The following is a 24,725-nucleotide window of genomic DNA, read 5'->3' as shown; positions in this document are numbered from 1 at the left end:
AGCTTATTATTCTAAGAAGGAATCCTTCAGTTGGTTTGCAAATATTAAAGATGGTAACTACCAGCAAGAATTAGTCAGATTCCTTACATTTAAAGGGCACCTGTCCAGGGGCGGACTGACAACTCATGGGGCCCCCGGGCAATAGGGGATCATGGGGCCCCTGTGTCCTTGCCCAAACTCAAAAAAGCCTATGAAAAAGGTACCAGGGGCATCTCATGGGGCCCCCTACTGACCCCGGGCCCTCGGGCAGTGCCCCAGTTTCCGAATGGTCAGTCCACCCCTGCACCTGTCATATTGGCACCCCAAAGCACTTGTTTATTTTTTGCACAGCACTACGCACTCTTAACTGGTATGGTGTAGGTCAGGGGTGGGCAACTGTGGCCCTCCAGCTGTTGTGGAACTATAAGTCCCATGAGGCATTGCAAAACTGACAGTTACAAGCATGACTCCCAAAGGCAGAGGCATGATGGAACTTGTAGTTCACCAACAGCTGGAGGGCCACAGTTGCCCACCCCTGGTGTAGGTCTTCGGACGTGCCTTAAAGACTCACGCACAAAATGAGAATATCAGGCGAACGATCGTCCGTTTTCTTTTGCATGCTAGTCTCATATAGAAAATGAAGAGTTTACTAAAGTTGTGAAAATTCTTGTAAACACAGAATACAGCTTCAGAGGTGATCACTGGTTAAATGATCAGCACTTCCGCCTGGCAGTACTACAGCCGTTGGTTTGATTCCCAACAACGGCACCACCTGCCTGGAGTTTGCATGTTCTCCCTGTGCCTGTGTGGGTTTCCTCCAGGCACTCCAAAGACATGCCGGTAGGTAATTGGATCCTGTCTAAATTGTGTGTGTATGAATGTGAGTTAGGGAGTTTAGATTGTCTGCCCCTTGAGGGTTAGAGACTGATGTGAGGTCATCACAGAGGACAAGGGGGCGCTCTTTACATCTGGAGGAAAACAAATTTAATCTCCAAACACGGAAAGGTTTCTTCACAGTAAGAGCTGTGAGAATGTGGAATAGACTCCCTCAAGAGTTGGTTGTGGCCAGCTCAGTGGATTGCTGTAGGAAAGTCCTGGATTGTTTCTTGGATACACAGAATATAACTGGATATAACATTTATAGGGAAAGTTGATCCAGGGATATCCGATTGCCTCTCGGGGGATCAGGAAGGATATTTTTTCCCCAGCAGGAGCAAATTGGATCATGCTTTGCTGGGTTTTTTTGCCTTCCTCTGGATCAACTGTGGGTGTAGGATTATAACTTTTTTTTTTCATGGTTGAACTGGATGGACTTTTGTCTTTTTTCAGCCAGACTAACTATGTAATATAGTATATAAGTAATGTAATATAAGTATTGTAATGTATTCTTTCGTGTTTTTTTTTCACGGGCAAATACTGTACTAATTAGACGAAAATAATTTGTTCAGTTATCCCACAAGAAAAATCCATGTGTGTATCCCTTCGGATAATTTATCATGAACTGTCACGATTGGCTCTCTGAAGCTGTGCACCAAATATCAGATTTTCGGACGATTGCCCCAAGAGTGGTATTTTTTTGGTCCGATTTTCTCAACGTGTGTACTAGACTTGGGGGACGGTAGGGCATGCGACCTTATGGTTAGATTCTCCCCCTCCCTTCGGGGAGCACCTCCTAGTACTTGGGTGGATCTTGCTTTAGCAGGTCCACTGAAAAATGGGGTTTGCCTGTTTTTGGGTGGGGTGGAAAATGAGTACCCCAGTTCCCATCAGGCACCTGTCGTTTGAGAGGGGGGGGAATTAGAGTTAGTGTCCCTTCTCTTCGGAGGACCAAGCGTACATCCTGTGCACTTTTTTGGTGGCTCACTTGATTTATTGCACCTGGTGTTGGCTTTGAGTGCTCATGGAGCTTGTAAAAAGTACCGGGGATCAAATAGTTAAGTCAAATATTGAAGTTGGAAACTGCTAATTCATGGTGATGAGATAAAACCGCATACAATGTCACACAAAGACGCGTGAGCCTAGTGGGTTTGAGTAATAATTAAATCCCCGCACGTGCATTTCCGCATTGTGCCAGACTAAAGGGCACCGCCAAGTTTTCCTGTTGGGACGCCAAACATTAGGGACCTTTTACCTTGGCAACTTCCTCTTTGCTAAAACAGGAACAAAGAAATTAAAAGTGATACTAAACGTTTTGGCTTTGTTCTGTCATCTGCTGTCTAATGGAAAGTCTACTAATTTTAGCCTAATTTAAATTACATTTCTTTTTAAACGGTAATTATTTGCATACTGTTTGTTCATTTAAAGCCAATCTGAGAAAAAAAAAAATCATGGAGACTCTGGGGGTGTACTATACTGTAAAAATTACAAAAATTCACAGAGCTATCTATCCTGTGAAACTGCATGTTCCGTGCAAATGGGGGCAAGATCGAATGTTACTAGGCTAGTTTCTCTACAGGTCGAATGTAATTAATTTATACAGACTAGAGTGAATCAGGAAACTACTGTTTTATAGCCACTAGATAGCAATGAAGAGCGAAAGAAGAGGATTTCATCAGCTTCATATAGCGGGCAAAATGCAGTATTTTCCTGATCCATTCTATTTTGTATATATTAACCGCTTGCCCGCCACCCTATAGCAAAAATATTGCTACAGGGCAGTAGGCCTGCACAAAATCACACAAATACATATACACACACATATATATATTATACATATACACACACACACACACATATATATATTATACATACATACACACACATATATATATATATTATACATATACATACACACATATATATATATATTATACATATACATACACACATATATATATTATACATATACATACATACACACACACACGTGTATATATATATATATATATATATATATATATATATATATATATATATATATATACACATACACACACACACACACACATATACACACACACACACATTCATACATGTGACTTGTATTTCCGGGTAAGTAGCCCTACCCGCGCCTCTATTGGTACCTAGAAATGTCAATCACCGGGTCCCAGCCGGCGATTCCCGGCCGGCACTAGGTGATCGTCGGCAAAGCTGACAGGGGAGAGATTTGTGTGCAAACAACACAGGTCTCTCTCCTGCCAGCAAGGACATGCTGCTGTGTACAACAGAGAAATACAAAACAGCATGTCTCCAAGGTAAAACAGCACACAGTTAACCCTTTGATCTCCCAAAAGTTAACCCCTTCCTGCTCAGTGTCATTAGTACAATGTCAGTGGTTTTTATTAACTGGGGATGTCAGTGGCAGTTAGTTCCCACCCATTCTCAGAATGCCCGCTGATCGTCGCCATTACTAGTAAAAGAAAAAATTCTAGTGTAGTGTTTTTCTCTTCCTCCATGTTTTGGAGCTGCGAGCTATAAAAAGTTCAGGGGTGAATGGAGCCTTACAGCGGAGCTCCACTCACCCTGTCAAAAAATAAAAGCCAGCAGCTACAAAAGCTGTAGCTGCTGAATTTTTAAAAAACAGCCACTTACCTGTCCCTCGGTCCCGTGGTGTGTCCCCCGCAGCCCATTTCACCGGCTGTCCTGTATTTCAGGAGGGCGGCATCTTCAGTGTGGGCACCCGGCTGTGACAGCTTGCGGCTTCACAGCCGAGTACCCACTGCGCATGCGCGAGTAGCGCTGCGCTTCATGAATGGTCCTGTAGTCTTCTGGGACCTGTCACGTGTCCCAAAAGACAACAGGGAGGGAGGGAGCTACAAAAACTGATTTTTAAAAAACAGCCACTTACCTGTCCCTCAGTGTGACCCCCCCCCCCAGCCCGTTTCACTGGCCGTTCTGTATTCCAGGAAGACGGCATGTTCAGTGTGGGCACCCGGCTGTGACAGCTTGCGGCTTCACAGCCGGGTGACCACTGCGCATGCGCGAGTAGCGCTGCGCTTCATGAATGGTTCTGTAGTCTTCTGGGACCTGTCACGTGTCCCAAAATACTACAGGGAGGGAGGACACCTTCCGCTTCCAATCGCCTAGGTCAGGGGTAGGCAACCTGCGGCTCTCTAGCTGTTGTGGAACTAGATTTCCCATGAGGCATTGCAAAGATTACAAAACTGTCAGTTACAGCTATGACTTGCAGAGGCATGATGGAACTTGTAGTCCTGCGGCTCTCAGGTTGCCTACCCCTGGCCTAGGTGATTGGACCGGAAGTGGGAGTGGGTACCTGTCAAATTCGGGTACCCGTTCCCCAAAGGTGCGGGGGACCAGTTTTTAAAGCGGAACTTCCCCTTTTGGGTGGAGCCCCGCTTTAAGGATTGGCAAGCTGCAATATATTACATTTTTGGTCTGGGGTTTTAATACCACTTCAGCTGAGAAATGCATACAAAAAACACAACATGTTTCCTTTAAAGAAAGTCCCTTTGGATGTATTGTACCGGAAATATAAAAAGAACATTGTTAAAGGCTGAGCGACATTTACTGTCATCGTGTTTCGCCCTCAGGGTATGCTTTTGTTTTGCCCGAATAGGTGCAGGATAAGCTGTCATTTTAAGTGATATTAACACGTGCTCTTGAATTGGGTTTCCCGTCAGTCATGTTGTTTAAGAAAAATCTACCAGATCACTTAATATTCTGGCAAAAAAGTCATTAAAATGTTTTTTCTAAATACTTCGATGTAATCTCCTTCCTGGAAAGAGAATGTATACAGTATGTCGGAATGGTCAACCCCACACATCAATTCAGCATTAGAGGAAAAGCACGTTGAAGTAAAGAAAGTCGTCAGACAGCAGCAGGTCTTTGAAAATATTTATATAAAAGCGAACAAACGGCTCTGCGTAGTCACGATGACGCATTCCATCTTAAAAAGGGTCCTTAGTTGGAGCGGGCTGCGATTTGCTGACATACGCAGGATTCTGCCATATATGGATACGCGGGTTTGGTCTTAAATTTGTTTAATGTTGGAGAATTAAAGCTTGATTCACATTTGTGCGACGGAGCGCACGCACACTTCTGCACGGGTTTATTGCCTCCCCCCCCCCCGTGGCAAGTGTAGGGCAGTGTGTTCATTTCAATGGGCTGTCCTACGCGCAAGAACGCAGAAAAGAAGCGTCAATGGCTCCCGCTGCTGCCTCTCCATTGGTGAATGTAGGATGAGAGCGGCTGCAGACGAGCACAGTGTTGGATCGAGTATTTTGCAGGGGTGTCAAACTGGCGGCCATCCAGCTGTTGCAAAACTACAAGTCCCATCATGCCTCTGGCTTTGGGAGTCATGCTTGTAACGGTCAGTCTTGCAATGCCTCATGGGACTAGTTTGGCAACAGCTGGAGGGTCACCAGTTTGACGCCCGTGATTTAGAGGGGTTAGGGGGGGCTACTGGGACATTTTTTTTTTACCTTAAAGTGGTTCTAAAGCCTGAAGGTTTTTTTTTTTTTAACTTCTATGCATGAAGGTAAAAAAACCTTCATTGCCCAGTTTCCCCCTCATACATATCTGATCTCAATCCTGATTTAGTAATGTGCATGAGAGCAGAAGCTCTCCTGGGTCTCTGCCTCCTCTTTGGCTAAGGCACAGCAGCGGTAACCATTAGCTCCCACTGCTGTCAATCACAGCTAGTGAGGAGGGAGCGGGGGCAGGGCAGTCTCATAGACAAACAGAGGCAACTTGGGAGTGAGCACACACTAGTGACCACAGAGCAAGCAGATTGCTCTGGGGGGCACTCGACAGGGGGGAGGGGCCTGGAGCACCGGCAGGGGACCAGAGAAGAGGAGGATCAGGGCTGCTCTGGCGGGCACTCGACAGGGGGAGGGGCCTGGAGCACCGGCAGGGGACCAGAGAAGAGGAGGATCAGGGCTGCTCTGGGGGGCACTCGACAGGGGGGAGGGGCCTGGAGCACCGGCAGGGGACCAGAGAAGAGGAGGATCAGGGCTGCTCTGGGGGGCACTCGACAGGGGGGAGGGGCCTGGAGCACCAGCAGGGGACCAGAGAAGAGGAGGATCAGGGCTGCTCTGTGTAAAACCCTTGCACAAAGCAGGTAAGTATGACATATTTGTTAGTTGAAAACAAAAAAACAAAAACAAAAAACATCAGAGAGGACTTGCTGTGCAGATACCATGGATTATGGGAACAGTAATTCTTAACCATTTCAGCTTCAGAAGATTTTACCCCCTTCCTGACCAGGCAATTTTTTTGGTATTTAGCACTGTGCTACTTTAACAGACAACTGCGCGGTCATGCAATCACCTTTAATATCACTTTAATGCAGGGAATGCATTAAAGTGGAACTCCGGTCAAAAATCTTTTTCCACCATGCAGTGCGGATGTGCTCCCATTGCATGGATCAGCTGCTCGTTTTTTTTAGGGATGAAGACAAAGCTCGTACTCACCTGATCCGCTGATTCTCTGGAAAACCACACTCCCGCATGATCCAGTGGTGGACTATTCCTGTCTATGGGGCATTCTGGTGTCAGGAACAGTCCATTTACAGGATTTCTGGACTGCAGGAGCCAGTGCGACCAGTCTTGTGTGGGGAGGATTGGCAGCTCACATGAGTATATCTTTGCTGTCCTCTCCCCTTGCACAAACCAATGAAGTTAACCCGTGCAGTGCCGGCACAGCCCCAATGTGCAGGCAAAAAGAAAAAATTGCCCGGAATTCTGCTTTAAGTTAAAAAAGTTTAGTGGCTATACAGAAACATTTGTAGCCAAGGTGCTGGGCTATAGCAATATGGAGAAGGCGCCACTACCTTTATTCTCTTCTCTCCCTCAGATACTGATGTTATGCTGCACAATTCTCCTTCGGCCATATTTTTTTTTTTTGCAGAGTTGGTTGAATTGGGTGCGGGGACGCACTGGATGCCTTTGTTGCCATTATAGGCATCACGTGCATCCCTGTGCCTTTTTAGGAGGGGTGGCCCTCCAGGCATACCTGCCCTCAACCTATCCATTGTTATATATGCTCCTACTATGGCGGCTATGAAAATTATAGAGTTGGAACCGAAGTGCACACAGAGGTCCCCTGTCTTGGGAGTCTTACACATATATATTAGTAAATGTGTGCAAAACAAAACCCTCTTTTTAATGTAAATTGTTAGACAGGGCAATTTGGTTGTTTTGCAGGCTGGAAAGTGTGCTGGGACTGAGCCACTGAGAAGAGAACACCAAGTGAGAAATACATACCACACCCATATTGCACTTCATACCGCCCTTATTCCAAACCTAGACTGCACCTATACCAACCCGATACTGCATTATACCGCAACATCTGAACCACATCTACCTTGCCCCTGTGCCGAGACTATACCATACCTATACTGCGTGCAGGTTAACTGGGACTGTCGTTAAGTGCACCAAAGATGTTAAAGGGCCCCAACAATAGCCAGCAAGAGAACATCTAAAAGGACTGCCCCTCCCATAATTATTCTGCAAGCCCCCTCTGCTACCATCCTCCTTTTCTTTTGGACAGGGCGTACCCAGTCGGTCTAGGACTAGCATTGCCACCATAAATATGCTCTGGCAGTATAGTTTCAGCACTCAGTAGATTAAAACTTTACTACTGCTCACTGCTGCACTAGAGGTGGCCTATCAAAGCCTGATTTACCTGTATTTTTTCTTAACTTCACTTTTCTCCTCTAGCAAGGAGAAAAAGGTGCATTGGGGTAGATTTATTAAAACTGGTACATTCAGAATATAGTGCAGCTGTGCATGGTAGCCAATCAGCTTCCAACTCCAGCTTGTTCAAATCATATTTGGCAATAAAACCTGGAAGCTGGTTTCTATGCAGAACTGCACTCTATGGTCTTAGTAAATAAACCCCATAGTATCTTTTTTCTCCATTCAAGAGGAAAAAACAACAGGGGTGGGCTTTACAGTGACTGTTCACTGTGAGAGCCAATCAGAGGCTACCACAGTGATCAACAGATGGGGATCCAGGCCTCCTGGTTCCTGATTGTTAGTATGAGACCCAGAATGCTCAGTGACCCCGGTTCACATCTATGCGGCCGTGCGTGCCGTGTTTTGCACGGGCACGAGAGCCCATTTATTTGAATGGACTCCCGTGCCCGTGACACGCAGGGAAAGAAATCCCTGCACTTCTTTGGAAAACACAGCCCGCACGGAAACTTCGGTTCCCAGTACGGTTGCGTTTTCCAGTGCGGTCGGCGTGCCATTAGAACTAATGGCACCCGGCCGCGGATCTGCAATTCTCTGTGCGGGTGGTGCGGCTGCACGGATTTTCGTGTGGATCCGCAGCAGCACCACCCGCACAGATCTGAACCTAGGGTAACTCGGGCTGCAGAGTTTGACAGGTGGCACTGCCTGTCAAACTCGTCCATTGAGACCAATGGGCCCGCACTGAAACCGCGAGCCAAATGCTTAGCTCTCAGTTGCGGGCTCGGGTTCTGTGATAGGAAGATAAACACAGCGGCGCATTAATGAGGCCCCTCATATGAAGAATCACTTCTGTCAGCAACTGTCAAGATTGAGGGTTTGTTCACAACAGATCCAGTGAACCGTATTCTTAAACGCAGTACAAAGAAAAAATAAATGTATTTCAATGAGCTTACTTTACAACACTGCAGTGCTTTCATGTGTGTAATAAGTAAATGCATCGGTCTCTATGTGCACAGTCATGAATTAAAGAGAATTATCAGAAACAAGTCGTTTTAAACATGAATACACTTGGATAATATCATTTAATATAATAAATAGATGAAATAAAAAACTAGTGTCAAAATGTTGCAAATACAAAAAAGGAGCCTAGGTAGCAGTTAGAAACTGAAACTGAAAATAGGAAAGTGATTAGAAAAAAAAAAACGATTCTCAGAAAAGATGCAGAAGTTGGAAAGACAAAACCATACATGGGTTCATTTATGCTTTTAGCCCCTGACGGATCCTACGTGTAATACAAACAATACCTCTACAAATAAAGATCAGCTAAACAAGTCCTTTGCTGCAATGGGTCGCAACAGCGGAACACTCTATGATATTATGTTCCGGGAAAGCGGGACTTTTCGTCAAGCCCCACCAAAAAGACCCAGAACACGCTTATCTTGGAAATCTGTCAAAAGAAACTCGTGTTTCGGTTTGCTTTGTGGTCACCCCTGGAGTCTGTCAACCATACCACACTGCATAATTATTAAGCCTGAGGAAAGAGACTCAAGTTTCCTTAACCAGGAAGCCAGGAATTCCTTTCCTACTACGTCTTAAAATGACCGCATCAGTAGAGGCGACACTTCCCATAAATCAATTTAGCTCAGATTAGATTAGTATGATGGTCAAAAGAGCAGAACTTCACCTTTAAAGGTCACAGCCGGCTTCCATTAGTAAATATTCCGGCACTGGGGACCCAAAGACCACCAAAAGAATGGGCCCAGGTGAGGACAGTGCTTGAGCCCTGGACAGGTAAGTATCGTTTTACTACAGGTGCTGAATTTTAATTTTTTTCTTTCTTGGGTGAAGATCCTCGCACTGGGTCTAAGCACTAGCTGGTCTTCACCACAGCTCCTGAGGGTGGAAATGAGTTTCGCTGCATGCTAATGTCAGGTTGGGGTCCTCTTGCTTGCCCAGCAGGGAAGGAGAAAGATGGGGTCATGTAAGGGATGAAGAAGATAAAGAACAAGTGGGAGTGATGTCGATGAACAAGCCAAAAGGTAAGTAACAAGTAGTAGCCAGATGGGATCAGGCGGAAGCATAGTCCATGAGCAAGCCAAGGGGGGGTAGTCCTCTTTTGGACGGGACTTTAGCTCTTATATAATAAATTTGAACAGTTCAATAAAGATTTTTTTAAAACAATATGCAGTTTTATTTTTTCAATTTTAAAAAACAAACATAAAGCTGCAATACAGATCGCGGCGGTGTCATCAAAGATGGTATTGCAAATCTAGTCATGGATCATGCATAATTCGCACTTGACGCATTTCGAGATCAAGAGAAATCTCTGAACAAGCCAAGGGTTGATCACGACTGGTAGTGAAGAGAAGGACAGCAGCAGGTATGCAAGGAGCAAGATATCGGCTGGAGAAGGCACAATAATCTGGCAAACAGGACATGCACAGACATGGCTTAAATCAGGAAGTTCATGGGAGGAGCAAAAAGTTCAAGGTTCAACCAGAATAAAAATACAAGGCAAGGTTGTCCAAGGGATCAGGCAGGGAACTTGTTCAGCATCCTAAAATGGTTCTTCTGTCTTACCAAAAATATTAAAAAGTCAGCTTCTACAAATACTGTAGCTGCTGACTTTTTTTTTAAAAGAAAAGGACACTTACTTGTCCAAGAATTCAGTCCTGTCCTCACACAGGTCGGTTCTTCACCAGTCTTCAGGTCCCCGGTGCCGAGATGTTTACTAAGATACATTTATTTTCAGCCTCACAGCTGGCTTCTTACTGCACATGTGTGAGACGAGCTGTGCTTTGTGAATGGACCCGCAGCCTTCTGGTAACTGTGACAAGTCCAAGAAGAGTGCAAGTTGGGGGGACTTCCCTAGGAGGTTGGAGCAAAGTGGAAGGGGGTAACTACTAATACTAGGTACCCACTCCACAAAGAACCTTTTAGGGTTATATTCTGATTTAAGTGGGAAAACAAGAAGAGCTACAGTCAGGTACAGTGGAGGTCTTAGGTTCTGATCCCGGACCCAGACTCTGGTCCCGGACCCAGACTCTCATCCCAAGACCCAGACTCTCATCCCAAGACCCAGACTCTCATCCCAAGACCCAGACTCTCATCCCAAGACCCAGACTCTCATCCCAAGACCCAGACTCTCATCCCAAGACCCAGACTCTCATCCCAAGACCCAGACTCTCATCCCAAGACCCAGACTCTGATCCCCAGACCCAGACTCTGATCCCCAGACCCAGACTCTGATCCCCAGACCCAGACTCTGATCCAAGACCCAGACTCTGATCCAAGACCCAGACTCTGATCCAAGACCCAGACTCTGATCCAAGACCCAGACTCCGACACAAAACCTTTTTTTTTTTTGGATACAGTAAGGAATGTTATAACTTTTTGTCCCAAACAGCCAAACTAGGAAGTGAGAGGAAATTCCTCCAAAGTGAGGGAATTCCTGGTTGTCACTGAGGTCACCAGAACTATTGTCTCCACTGGGAGATGTCCCTTCTATTTCTATTCTGGAGAATTCAGAATCTGTGATTTTCTTTCACTTTCAGTGATAACAGTAAACATGAGGGTGAATCTCCCTAATAGGGACACAGACAATAGAAAACCTGACCAGAGTAATATAAGCCCTCTCCACTCGTTCCAAAATATATGAACCACCAGAAAAAAGGACATCTCTTCCAAAGTGGCAACATACCACAGGAAAAAAAAAAAAAAAAGTTCAAGGAACAAAGACTCTATCCCCACCCTACTCTGTTCAAAGTAAAAAAACAAAAACAAATGGTAAGAGATGAGCTTTAAAAAGGAGAATTCTATATTTTGTAAATAAAAAAAAACAAATGAATGAATGAATGAAGCCAATTTGCAAAATACAAAAATGTGTATTTATTCCTTTTTGCATTTGAGTCTGAAAGACTTTGCAATCATCATCAATGGATTGTGGGTGCAATGCTCTGGCTCCAGCAGACTCTTCCTCTAGCTCAGGTCTGTACCAAGGTACGGACCTTCCACCACTGAGCTGGAGGAAATATCAATGGACTACAAGGACGGTGACGTACACTCTTGCTCCACTTAGTAATACAAGTCCCTTTCTTATAGTGGCAGATAGGATTGGTAATTTGTTTTCATTCACAGATTCCTGTGAATAAATGATGGGCAGAGCCATACATGGGCCGCACCTATTTCAATTCAGACCGATGGCAGCAGCTTAAATTCTGTAAGTGGGAAGGTAGGATGGTTGACTCTGACCACCACCATTTCATGTTACACCCCAAGTATGGATTTAACCTGAGACATGGTCAGAAAAGTGGAATTTGCTTTTATTGGAAGCATGGCATGATAGAAACACTGCCATTCCTAACCTTCCTCTTAAAATCTTTTGAAGGCTTTAATGAATGCCTGTTTCACAAGTGCAAGGAATAAATGAGGAAACTGCTTGTCCTCAGTGGCAATTCCAGAACTACTGCAGATGGTACCAGCACTCAACATGGGGGTTGATTTAATAAAAATGAAGATTGCAAAATATGGTACAGCTGTATATAGCAGCCAATCAGCACCTAACTTTAGCTTGTTCAATCAAAGTGGTTCTAAGGGCTGAAGCAGGGGCGGACTGACAACTCATGGGGCCCCCGGGCAATAGGGGATCATGGGGCCCCTATGTCCTTGCCCACACTCAAAAAAAGCCTATAAAAAAAGGTAGCAGGGGCATTTCATGGGGCCCCCTACTGACCCCAGGCCCTCATGCAGTGCCCGAGTTTCCAAATGGTCAGTCTGCCCCTGGGCTGAAGGTTTTTTTTTACCTTCGTGCATTCTATCTATGACATCCTCAGTGACACCAATACAGTGATCAGTGCTAATAAAAAGCACTGACACTGTACTAATGGCACTGGGTAGGAAGGGGTTGACACGTGGAGCGATCAAAGGGTTAACTGTGCACTGTTTTACTATGAGGCTGTGTGTGTGTTTCACTGTAAGCACACTGCTTTGTATGGCTCATACAAAGCCATGTGCAGGAGATGACAGGGGAGAGATCTGTGTTGTTTACACACAGGTCTCTTCCCCGTTGGCGATCACTGGGTGCCGGCGACAAATCACAGGCCAGGACCTGGTAATTGACAGTCAAAGTCGCGAATGGTGCCACGGCTCGCGTGCGAGCTCCTTACCCAGAACTGCAAAATCAAGTATATATACGTGATTTGCACACCCGTGCCGCCCTGTAGCAGTATTTCTACTATAGGGCGGCGAGAAGTGGTTAATAGCAAATTGGGATTTTAAAACATGTGGGAGTGTTGATGGAGTGATAAACTGGTGATGTCACTTGGAGAGGATTTCCCAATTAAACAAAAGGCCAGCTGTACCACTAATGGTAATAAAGGAAGATGGATAGGTGAGAAAAATGCTTTACAAAAGCATGACGCCTACAAGGAGTTATTTGTGTATTTTTAACACTGTATCAGGTTAACCAAAAAATAGTTAACATGTTAGCAAGCGTGCATCACCTAAAAACAAATATCTATTTTACGGTCGTATAAACAAACCATACATTACACTCCCCTCAGATAACCTTGCCAATTGTTAAATGGGTTGAATCACTTCCACACCATCACAATGAATCACGTCCTGTCTTTTCTGATTTATTCTGCACTAAATACATTGTATTGTAGCTCACTATTTTTTAGATTTTCATTAGTTTTAATTTTTTTTTTTTAGCATAAAAAAAAAATTCAGAAAACTCAGAAAAAATAGATTTTTGTATACACGGTCCTTTCTCCACTTTCAATAAATCTGAATGTTGTAGAATACATACTAAAACCTGTACAAACGCAGTGTGATGGGAGTCACTTTGGGTGAGGGGCCCATGGAACACAGCTCACTTTGGAGAGGTGGGGAGACCCCTGTCTCAGCTCCCCATATCCCTCTTATGTGTAAGTCACCCTGTGCCTGTTAGGGGTACAGGGTGATTTGGCCTAATATTGGGGTGGGGGGGTTGTTGATTGTTTAATGCCATGTGGTTGCATCCCTTTGTTCTATTGTGTGTCTTGCTTGGGAGCAAACTATTATGGGATGTATGTTTATGTGTATTGGCTTGGTGGGGGGATCTCCAGCAGCTCTCCCTTCTGATGTCTGTTGGTGTCTCTTGTTACTAAATATAGATTTCCCCGCCCTGTGTCATTATGCAGGGAGGGGGTATTGTCCCATGAGTGTATAGATCTTGTATCTGTGATAAAATAAACTAGTCTATTTCCTGGTTTACTTCAAGACTGGTGTCATCTACTCTTGTATGGTCGGCTGTGGTGTCTGTTGTCGGTGTTCAGATGGGGAAGCGGTAGTCTAACAGAAGTACCCAAGTGAAGTCTGGGGTCGGTTCCGTTACATTTAGGATTACCAGGTATAAAAGAAAAAAGAAAACGAAAGAAGCCACCACATGTAAGAACTGGTAAAATACAATGGGGTTGATTTACTAAAGGCAAATATACTGTGCACTGCAAGAGAGGTTGCTCCAGAACTTAGTACATAAAGCTTCACTTTGCAAAAAACACTCAATCACAGGCAAGATAAAAAAAAAATGCCAAAAAAAACAAAAAACAGCATTTTTGCATGCGCATAATTGGATTATAGAAGTCAGCATTGCTAACAGATATAAATATTGAAATTCATAAATAAATTAAGGCATTAAAAAAAAAAAAAAATCCATCAAATTACACCATGATAAAATGCCATCGATCCATATCACTGCGAATAAAACTTATAAAATTTGCTCTAAATAGTGAAATATATAAATGTGAATAGGCTCGTTGAAGTTCATTTAATTAATTCAAAAAGGTACATGAACCAACACCATGTGACATATATCCATGCTCCAAATTAACTTTGCACACTATAGTGCCAGCTCAGTGTTCTCAGAACTCTCACCTCCAGTTTTCTATTATGTTGCATGTAAATAAAATATTTCCACTTTGAGCTTCGATCTCCTCCGACCACTAGGGGCTCTCCACTCTTCCTTTCCTTTGATCAGTAATCAGATGTGTGACATCTTAAAAGCGGAGTTCCACTCACTCTGTAAAAAAATAAAAGACAGCAACTACAAAAACTGTGGCTGCTGACTTTTAAAAAAAACAGCCACTTACCTGTCCCTCGGTCCCACGTTGCCCCCGCCGCAGCCCGTTTCACCAGCCGTCCTGTATTCCAGGCGCCGGAATCTTCAGTGTGGGCACCCGGCTGCGACAGCTTGCGGCTTCACAGCCGGGTGCCCACTGCGCATGCGTGAGTAGCGCTGCGCATCCTGAATGGCCACGGACCTGTCACATGTCCCACAAGACTACAGGGAGGGAGGGTAGGAGGACAACTTCTGCTTCCGATCGCCTAGGCGATCGCAGCGGAAGTCGGTACCTGTCAATTTCAGGTACCCGCTCCCCAAAGGTGCCAATCCTAAATGGGGAGCGGGGGACCACTCTTTAAAGTGGAACTTCCCCTTTTGGGTGGAACTCCGCTTTAAGGATGGCCATACATTATACAATTTTCTTGAGAAATTTGCTTTAAATTTACCAAAACCCACATAATACGATGTCAAACCTGAACAACACTTTCAATTGTTTCCAATTAGGCAGGCAAATTGGACAGAAAGTTGTATAGTGTATGGCCAACCTAAGACTTCCTCAGTCTCAGATGAGCATTGTCACCTCGCTCATATGCAAAAAAGAATAAGCGTAATACAGTGTAGTATGTTGATAAAACTTTCCAGCATACTTTAAAATATATCACACTTACATTCAAATAATAAAGGATCGCTGTTAGAATCAGAGAATCGCGGCATGTACTTCTGTGTTGCGTCACTTCCGATTACACCTGCCTCCGCCCTTCGCCCGTAAGCGGGGCATAAACGGAGGGCAGATGTAATCGGAAGTGACGCAACACGGAAGTATGTGCAGCGATTCTTTGATTCTAAAAGCTTCCTTTATTATTTGAATGTAACGGTCCATGTACACCGGCGCTGCTAAACTCACGTTTAGGAGCTCTTCAGCTTTTTTTTTTTTTTTTTTTTTCGCAGCCCCTGAACTCTCCCTAATGATTTCCTATGTGTCCATGTACACTTCTTTGTTTCCAGTCGTTTACAGGCAGTTGAGTTTACAGTCGTTTTTTTTGAACGCATCAAACTTGCGTTCAGACGTCGATTTTATCAGCGTTTCAAACGGTAAATCGCGTTTATAAGCATTTGCGGTCAAAATTCTTTTTTTTTTAACTCTTCCAGTTCCCAATGCTGTCCAGAGCCTTTTTTCATCATGAAAAATGCATTGAAAGCGTTTTCAGTGTGCTCAGATGGACAAAACACTGAACACAGGATGTTCCTACCAAGCTTGTCACACATTGTAATGACCAATTCACACCTCAGACCTCTCCCACCCTTGGAAACAAAAGATATGTTAATGACCATTCACACCTCAAATTCCTCATGAAGACCCCCTGCCAGGTGGCCTTAATGACTCCCTCCACCAGACACCTTTCCCACCTTTGGAAAGAAAAGAAATGTTAATGAGCAACTCACACCTAAGCTAATCTCAATACATGCTGCTGTCTCTGCTTCTACTCTCTGTATGTCTCTGAAACAGTCTGAAATAGTTAATAATTTACCACTTTTCAGTGCATTCTGGGCATTTGGGAGGTTCTCCTGTGCTTATCTTTAAAAAAACGCTTATAAACGCGAACGCTTCAAAACACGTTATGTAAACGCAGCTAAACAGACATTTTTTAACCTACGGTTTCCAGCAGTCAGTATCCATCGTTCAGAAACGTCCCGTGTACATGGGGCCTGAGTGCAATATATTTTAAAGTATGCTGGAAAGTTTCATCAACATACTACATTACATGACGCTTATTCTTTTTGCATACGAGGGAGGCCCTTGCACCCCAGCAGTCTGTAGTGGGAACATTGATTAGGCTAACAGCATTGATCTCTACTAGCCCCATATCCCCTGCCAACAATATATCCTGTCCACACTCTCTGACCTTCATTTTGCCTATTAGGATTGCAGTTTCTGACAGTCCTCTCAAACATTGCATATACTGAACATGTGTGGTCCTTTGGGGATGTAAAGGGCCACATTTGGGGCCCCCTTTGGCTCAAAAGTTGACAGCCACCACATTAGAGCACGATGGTTCACACAGCCACCTCTCGCTGGAATTTGAATGGACACATTTTTCATTTTTCCTACCTTTGAAGGACTCGGAGCTCATGTGGCCTCCACCTTGATTCAGGTGATGCTCTGATCCCTCAGAGAAAGTTAGCTTGGAAATTCCCAGGCTGTGCGCTGAGGTAGAAGGCTCTGCTGGAAGCAAAGTCAGACACAGCAGCCGTGTCAATAAATAAAGGATGATGTGAGATTTAGGTAACTACAGAAGTCAGTCCTGACATTGAATTGCTCACCTTTCTCTCTCTCTTCCCGCGGTATACTGTGCTCCGGTTTGTATCCGCACCCTTTTCCTGTCAGTTTTTCACAGGTCAGATGAAATTCTCTCTTGTGATGAGGCCGGATAAACTGGTAAAAGCCTGTCAACAATAAAAAATGGCAGTTAATCACTTTAGAGCATGCACTATACTATGGTCAAATATTTGTAAACAAATGACCATCACACCCCACTACATGGACAGAATGTGGACACCTCATCAAATGATTGAGATTGGGGGGGGGTTGTGAAAAATACTGTTAACCGCTTCAATATGGGGGGGGGGCTACATTTACCACCTTTCTGCCCAGCCCAATTTTCAGCTTTCACCGCTATCGCACTTGGAATGACAATTGTGCAGTCATACAACACTGGTATATAATCACCGCTGAGTTTTTACCTTTTTGCTAAACAAAAAACAAAAGACTGAGAATTATGAAAACTATTTTTTTTTATTTATTTCTGTTATAAAAGTTTGCAAATACCCTTTCTAAATTTCGGTCAAAATGTATTCTTCGAAAATATCAGTGTATATTATTTAGTCTGTAGGAAAGTTATAGAGTCGACAGACTATGGTCTATATCAGAAAATCAATCAATCCTGCTGTACTGACGGCCTATCTCATTTCTTGAAGGTCGTAAATGCTAGGGCAGGACAAACACCTAAGCACAATTTTGCAACTTTGACATGCGTTACCAAAACTGTACATATCATCACAACTGCTTTGTGCTTCCGGGTGGATTATACCTTGTTTTTTTCAGGACAAATTGGGCTTTCGTTTGGTGGTAAATGGTAATGGATATTTCCTGTTTTTTTCTTTTTTATTATCAAAGAAATCCTGGCCCAAAAAAGTGAAAAAAATAAATAAATAAAAAAATTAAATTTAGTTGTATATTTCTTGCTAGTATCGTAACCTACCACCAAAGAACAATCCAAAATCGCAACAATACCACATGTGTGTATTTATTTATTTATTTCAGGTACTTATATAGCACCATCAATTTACGCAGCGCTTTACACACACACACACAAACATATATATACACACACATATACATATATATATATATATATATATATATATATATATATATATATATATATATATACACACACATACATACATACATATACACACACGTATATATCAGGGGCGGACTGACCATTTGGAAAATCGGGCACTGCCCGAGAGCCCGGGGTCAGTAGGGGGCCCCATGAGATGCCCCTGGTACCTTTTCATAGGCTTTTTTCTGAGTTTGGGCAAGGACACAGGGGCCCCATGATCCCCTATTGCACTGGGGCCCCATGAGTTGTCAATCTGCCCGATATATATACATATACACACACACACACTATATATATATATATATATATATATATATATATATATATATATATACATACATACATACACACACACACACATATACATACATATATATATATATATATATATATATATATATATATATATATATATATAGAACATTCACACCGGTCCCTAACCCTCAAGGAGCGTACAATCTAAGGTCCCTAACTTACATTCATATACTAGGGCCAATTTAGACAAGATGCCTTTGGATGCCAGTATGTCTTTGGAGTGTGTTATAGTTGTTGTTTGTACCCGTAGTACAGCCCAGAAACAACAGTGCTTTGTTTTTATCCTGCCACTAACTGTCACTGATACTATTTAAAAAAAAAAAAAAACCCTGACCCTGACCTTGACCTGACACAGACCTAGATCAAACCTTCATCTAGGTATTTTAATTATTTATTTTTTACAAGCAGTTGTTTTTTTTTTCTCTCTGAAAGCATAGAAATACAATGTATCTCTTTCCTCCATTCGGAGAAAGAAAACAGGGGCGGGGGAGGCTTCACAGTGACTGATCACTGTGACAGCCAATCAGAAGCCATCACAGCGATCAGGTAACCCGGAATTGGGAGTTCCGGGTTTCGATCATTATAACGGGACCCGGGGCTCTCAGGGGCACGCCGGTCTTTGTGCTGGGAATGCGCTGAAAGACAGGTACGCAAATTAGTAGCTCCACAGAAAAAAGCCCAGTTCTGTGAGGCCACTAATTGCATGCGGTCGGCGGCAAGGGGTTGAGGAGACAGTAGATGTATACTGACAAACTAGCTGGTGGGATTTCTCCAGCCCAAGTTATAATTGATATCACACAGAGTAACTGGAAAATATTATTTGGACCTGGCTCACACTGTGATGTGCTACATATGGTCAGCATGGAACCGCCATGCCCGCTACGTACCTCTCATCAGAACATTCTTCCCTGGGTCCTGACAGAACAGAGCGCACAGCTTTGGAATAAGTGCCTGCAGATCATTGTCCACCTTATAGCCTGTAAGGGCTTCCATGAAAACGGCGTAGTTCTCCTGACTAAGACACTGCTTGACGGAAAACAGAAACATGTTGGCGGCACTCTTCTTCTTGCTAGGAGGAGAACGTTCGTTTGGAGTCTGTGGGAAAAAAAAAGTGGAAGATTGGAGGAAGGATATAAGAAATCTACTAACCACTTCAATACCAGACACTTTCACCTTCTTCCTGTCCAGGCCACAGGACACACTTTGAATGACAATTTCACAGTCATGCAACACTGTACCCAATTTTTATCTTTTTCTTTTTTCACACAAATGGAGCATTCTTTTGATGGTATTTAATCATCACTGGGGTTTTTTGCTATATAAGCAAAAACTTCCAAAAACACTTTGAGAAAAAAAAAAAAATCTTCTTTTCTATTATAAAATTTTGCAAATAATCTTTCTTCATAAATTTAGGTCAAATTGTATTCTGCTACATTTCTTTGGTAAACATGGACCAAATCAGTGCATATTATGTCGTCTTTGTGAAAATTATAGTCTACAAACTATGGGATATAGTATATTTGAAAATTGATCAATCCTGATGTACTGATGTCATTCTTGAGGCCCTAAACTGCCAGAACAGTTAAAATACCCCACAAATGACCTCTTTTTGGAAAGTAGACAATCCAAGGTATTTATTAAGAGGCATGGCAAGTCTTTTTCAACTTGAAGATATGAAGAAATTAACCCCTTTTTTTTTTTTCCACAATTATTTTTTTTTTTTTCCACATGCGGTTACCAGAGCAGTACAGCGTCATCACTTGACTGGTCTGGAAGTGGTAATGTATGTATGTAAAAAGAAAACTTTCTTATAAAATCCCAATTTTGTTTTCTTTTTTCACAATTGTTGACACTTTACTGCTCTGGTCACTGTATCGCTCTGGGGAAGTGATCAGAATTTTTTTCAACTATGATTGCTTATAACCGTGATGATCTGATCACTGTTATAAGCAATCATTTTTGTGAATGGCATCCTTTCATGTGCCATTGTATACAACTGCGATAGCTGTGTTTGGCTACAGCCATCACATGGTACAGGTCTGCCGTTATTGGCCCCCTGTACCATATGATCACTGTTGCAAATCACAGAGATCACAACAGTACACAATGGGGGTTGATATACTTAAGACAAATATCCTGTTCACTGCAAGGGCAGTTGCTCCAGAGCTTAGTGAATGACGTAAAGTGTCACTTTGCAAAGAAGGAGCAAATTGGATCATGCTTTGCTGGGTTTTTTTGCCTTCCTCTGGATCAACTGTGGGTATAGGATTATAACTTTTTTTTTTTCCAATGGCTGAACTGGATGGACTTTTGTCTTTTTTTCAGCCAGACTAACTATGTAGCAAAAGAAAATACCCAATCACAGGCTTGATTGGTCACAGTGATCACATGGTACAGGGGCCAATAACAGCAGACCTGTACCATGTGATAGCTGTAGCCAAACACAGCTATCGCAATAGTATAAAAATAGATAAAACAGCATTTTTAAGTGCACATGATTGGATGAAAGAAATCAACAGAGCTTCCCCTCAGTTCTAGAGCAACTGCACTTGCAGTGCACAGTATATTTGCCTTTAATAAACCCCAATGCATGAACTCAGTTTACACGGCAGCAACTGTCAGACTTCAGATGACACCTGACCCTTGACTCTCAAATAAGTGATGTTAAGTTGTGAAAACGTGCCTATTAAAGTTTTGTGTTTGCTTCCTTATTTAAGTGCTCCTAAACCCAAACACCCTCCAGATATAAAGCACGCTGTGACTAGAGCCTGCACATTCTTGGCCATGCTGTGGCTGCAATTTACATAACACAAGATTATAGCTTCTGGGATTTCTTAGAAATACACTGAGGCACCTCTGGTCCTTGCTGTACTTTTTCAAAAAACTGTTTAAAAGGTTAAGAGTACAATTTAACCACCAAAAAAATCTTAATGCCTGAAACCAGTTTTGTAACTTTGATATGTTTTAGTAAAACTACATATCTTTGCAACTACTCAGGGCACCCAGGAGAATTATACCTTGTTTTGTTTTTTATTTCATGAGCCTTCATTTGCTGGTAAATGGTAATAGACATCTTATTTTTCTATTAACCACTTCCAGTCCGGACACTTTTACCCCCTTCCTGTCCAGGGCAATTTTCAGTTTTCAGCGCTATCACACTTTGAATGACAATTGCGCGGTCATGCAATACTGTACCCATATGAATTTTCTACCATTTTTTTTGAGACAGATAAAGCTTTATTTTGGTGGTAATTATTCACCGCTGGGATTTTTATTTTTTTTGCTATGTAAATGAAAATGTCCAAAAAATTTTTTAAAAAAGTGTTTTTCTTATAAAATTTTGCAAATAAATAATCTTTCATCATAAATCTTGACCAAAATTTATTCAGTTATATTTTTAGTTGAAAAAAAATAAGCCAAATTAGTTTATAACCAAAAATTATAATTTTTAAACATTTTTTTTACATTTTTATTTTATTATTTTATATTATTATTTATGGGTTTTTTTTTTTTTTTTACATACTGTCACCCTAGCAGTACAGTGTCACCATGGTGACACTGTACTACTTGTGGGGGTGATGAAGATGAAGTCTGCATTCTTGCAGCCATTGAGAAATACTGAGTGAGCTGTGATTGGTCACACCTTGTCACATGGTACAAGGCTGTTGTGAATAGCCTTGTACCATGTGACCTCTGTGATCATTCACAGATTTCACACGTAGTAAGCAATGATGTCAGAAGTGACATCTTGCTTACTACTTTCATGTGATCACTGATTGGCCTATCATTTATCACATGATCGGGACCTCGTACAGAGGTCCCGTCTGACGATCGGTGTTTCACTGTGTCCGGAGAACACAGCGGGCACCGGATCGCGGTGCTGCGCGCTCCCAAGGAGCGCACACAGCTAGAAAAGGCGGGTGCCATTTATGAACGGCAACCCACCCCTGGAGTGCCACCGCCCTGCCGTTTATAAACAGCAGGCGGACGGCAAGAGTTTAAAAGGTAAACTCCACCCCCGTCTTATGTCTCTCAATGAGAGCGAGATCTGGGTGTCTCGATTGCGGCGGAGGATTGGCGTAGAGCCTGGGGGATGGTGGCGAAATGTTCAATCAATACAGTCGCTCTTGAGGCAGCCTACAAAGTTCTCCTGCGGTGGTACTGGGTCCCGGCTCGGACTGCTCACTTTAATCAGACTAGCGGATGTTTCCGGAACTGTGGTCTACGCGGGGACGTCTTGCACATTTGGTGGTCGTGCCCGCGATTGATAGGCTTCTGGTCTAGGGTTTTTGATTTGCTACAAACACTATTTCATATTACGGTCCGTAGGGATGCAAGGGTGGCCCTCCTGCAGTGCCCAATTGTGGGTCTGTCTAGGTCTCAGCAGAAATTGGCATCCTACCTATTTATTTTGGCCATTTCATTATTTGGCTAATACAAGTCAGCAGGATGCATCTGTTTACGTGGTATTGTTCTTCTCTGCCCCTGCGTGGGCGTATCTTGAGCTTGTTGTATTCTTAAAACAAAACTTTCTTAAGAAAAATATTGAAACAGAAAAGGGAAACTCATCCAAAATAGTTAAAAAAATATATATATTTTTTGGCATTTAATGTTTCTCACCATTACATAACCCACCACCAAACAGCCCAAAATAACTTCCCTTATGACGATTGCAGTGACACCATGCTGATGATTTGCTAAAACTAAGAATGCAAAATCTAGTGCAGCTGTATTTGGTAACCAATCAGCTTCTAACTTCAGCTTATTCAATTAAGCTGTGATAATTAAACTGTTACTAAACCCCGGGCCCTGCATTCAATATATCCGCTCTCCCCGGACCCCGCATTCAATATATCCGCTCTCCCCGGACCCTGCATTCACTATATCCGCTCTCCCCGGACCCCGCATTCACTATATCCGGTCTCCCTGGACCCGGCATTCACTATATCTGGTCTCCCCGGACCCTGCATTCACTATATCCGCTCTCCCCGGACCCTGCATTCACTCTATCTGGTCTCCCACAGTACACAGAACATGGAAGTGCAATTATTTTAGTAAATATAAACTGCTAAATATCTATTCTCATCAGCAGTTAGAGCAGTCTTGTGACTTCTATCAGTGTCCAGCTGAGCACTGGTTAAAGCTTGTAGGAGGGGTTTTCACTTTGCTCTAGGAGGACGCAGAACCCCTGACCTGTTTCTGGACAGTGCAGATTGGCCCTCTGCTGATCACATGCACTCTACCAAGAAAGAAAAAAAAACTTTCTAGCTACACACACTAAACTGAGCATGTGTAGATTGACTCCACACCATATGTCTGAATCGGGAGATAAAGGGGGGCACTGGAAAAAGGGGAGGATCATAGAAGAAAGGATCAAACGCCCTTTTAACACAATGCAGAGGATTAACCCCTTAGGTTCCACAGTGAGTATAACAAGCATGCTTTACTGCATCTACAGACTGACTTTACTGTTGTGGGTTTAATAACACTTTAAACCTAGAAGCTGAGTGATTTCTATGCACAGCTGCACCAGATTTTGCACTCTGTTATTTTTTTATTATTATTTAAATCAACCCCCCACGTATGCTCATATAATTGGTTGTTGATACCCATAGTTGAGCCAAGAAACAAATATGTGAAGTTAGATTTTTTTTTATCCTACCTAAACTGACCATGGCCTTTGTACTTGCCTCTAATCCTGACACTGACCCTGACCTAGATCAAATCCTGATCTCGTTTTTTACTTTTTTTTTTTTTAATTTACGCAGACTTTTTTGTTTACATTTTTCTTCTCAAGCAAGCAGAAAAAGACACAATGGGGTTGATTTACTGAAACTGGAGCCTGCAAAATCTCGAGCAGCTCTACATAGAAACCAATCAGCTTCCAGGTTTTTTTGTTAAAGCTTAAAATCGAACAAGCTAAAGCTAAAAAAATGATTGACTACCATGAGCAGCTGCACCAGATTCTGAGTACTCCAGTGTTAGTAAATCTCCCCACAATATATCTTTTTCTTCAAGTGGAGAAAATGTACGGGGGAAGGTTGTACAGTTACCAATCAGAGGCTATCGCAGCGAGCATGTGATCGAGAGCTAGTCCTCCCAGCTCCAGATCTTTAGTATGAGACCCAGAGCTGTCGATGACAGCTCGGTCTCTGTGCTGGGTGCACGCTCTGCAGCACAAACATAGGGTCCCACAGAGGAAGACCCACGCTATGTGCAGACACTCGTTCTCACACGGTTAAGCATCAATTATCAACTGAACCACATGTTAATCATTTGTAAATGTCAAACACAAACAAATGTGTATACACAAACAAAATGTTCTTT

At 43.0% G+C, this 24,725-nt stretch overlaps 1 protein-coding gene across 3 annotated transcripts in view; it reads right to left on the bottom strand.

Moving 5' to 3' along the window:
- The window catches only part of RTEL1 (regulator of telomere elongation helicase 1), a 138,284-nt gene that overhangs the window by 50,034 nt on the left and 63,525 nt on the right, over nucleotides 1-24,725 (bottom strand). For 2 of the 3 annotated variants that reach the window (XM_089662572.1, XM_089662574.1), the window contains exons 28-30: nucleotides 19,286-19,493; nucleotides 16,999-17,121; nucleotides 16,787-16,900 (exon numbers count right to left, since the gene is read on the bottom strand). In XM_089662572.1, the coding sequence (XP_089518698.1) occupies nucleotides 16,787-16,900; nucleotides 16,999-17,121; nucleotides 19,286-19,493 (445 nt within the window). The remainder of the gene's footprint in view (nucleotides 1-16,786; nucleotides 16,901-16,998; nucleotides 17,122-19,285; nucleotides 19,494-24,725) is intronic. The other variant, XM_089662573.1, reaches the window with a different exon arrangement.

Source organism: Staurois parvus, unplaced genomic scaffold, assembly GCF_062004578.1.
Source record: "Staurois parvus isolate SC_StPar_1 unplaced genomic scaffold, SC_StPar_1.0 ptg001490l, whole genome shotgun sequence".
Classification (NCBI taxonomy): domain Eukaryota; kingdom Metazoa; phylum Chordata; class Amphibia; order Anura; family Ranidae; genus Staurois; species Staurois parvus.
The sequence above is the reverse complement of the archived record's forward strand: the minus strand, read 5'-3'. Positions and strand labels throughout refer to the sequence as shown.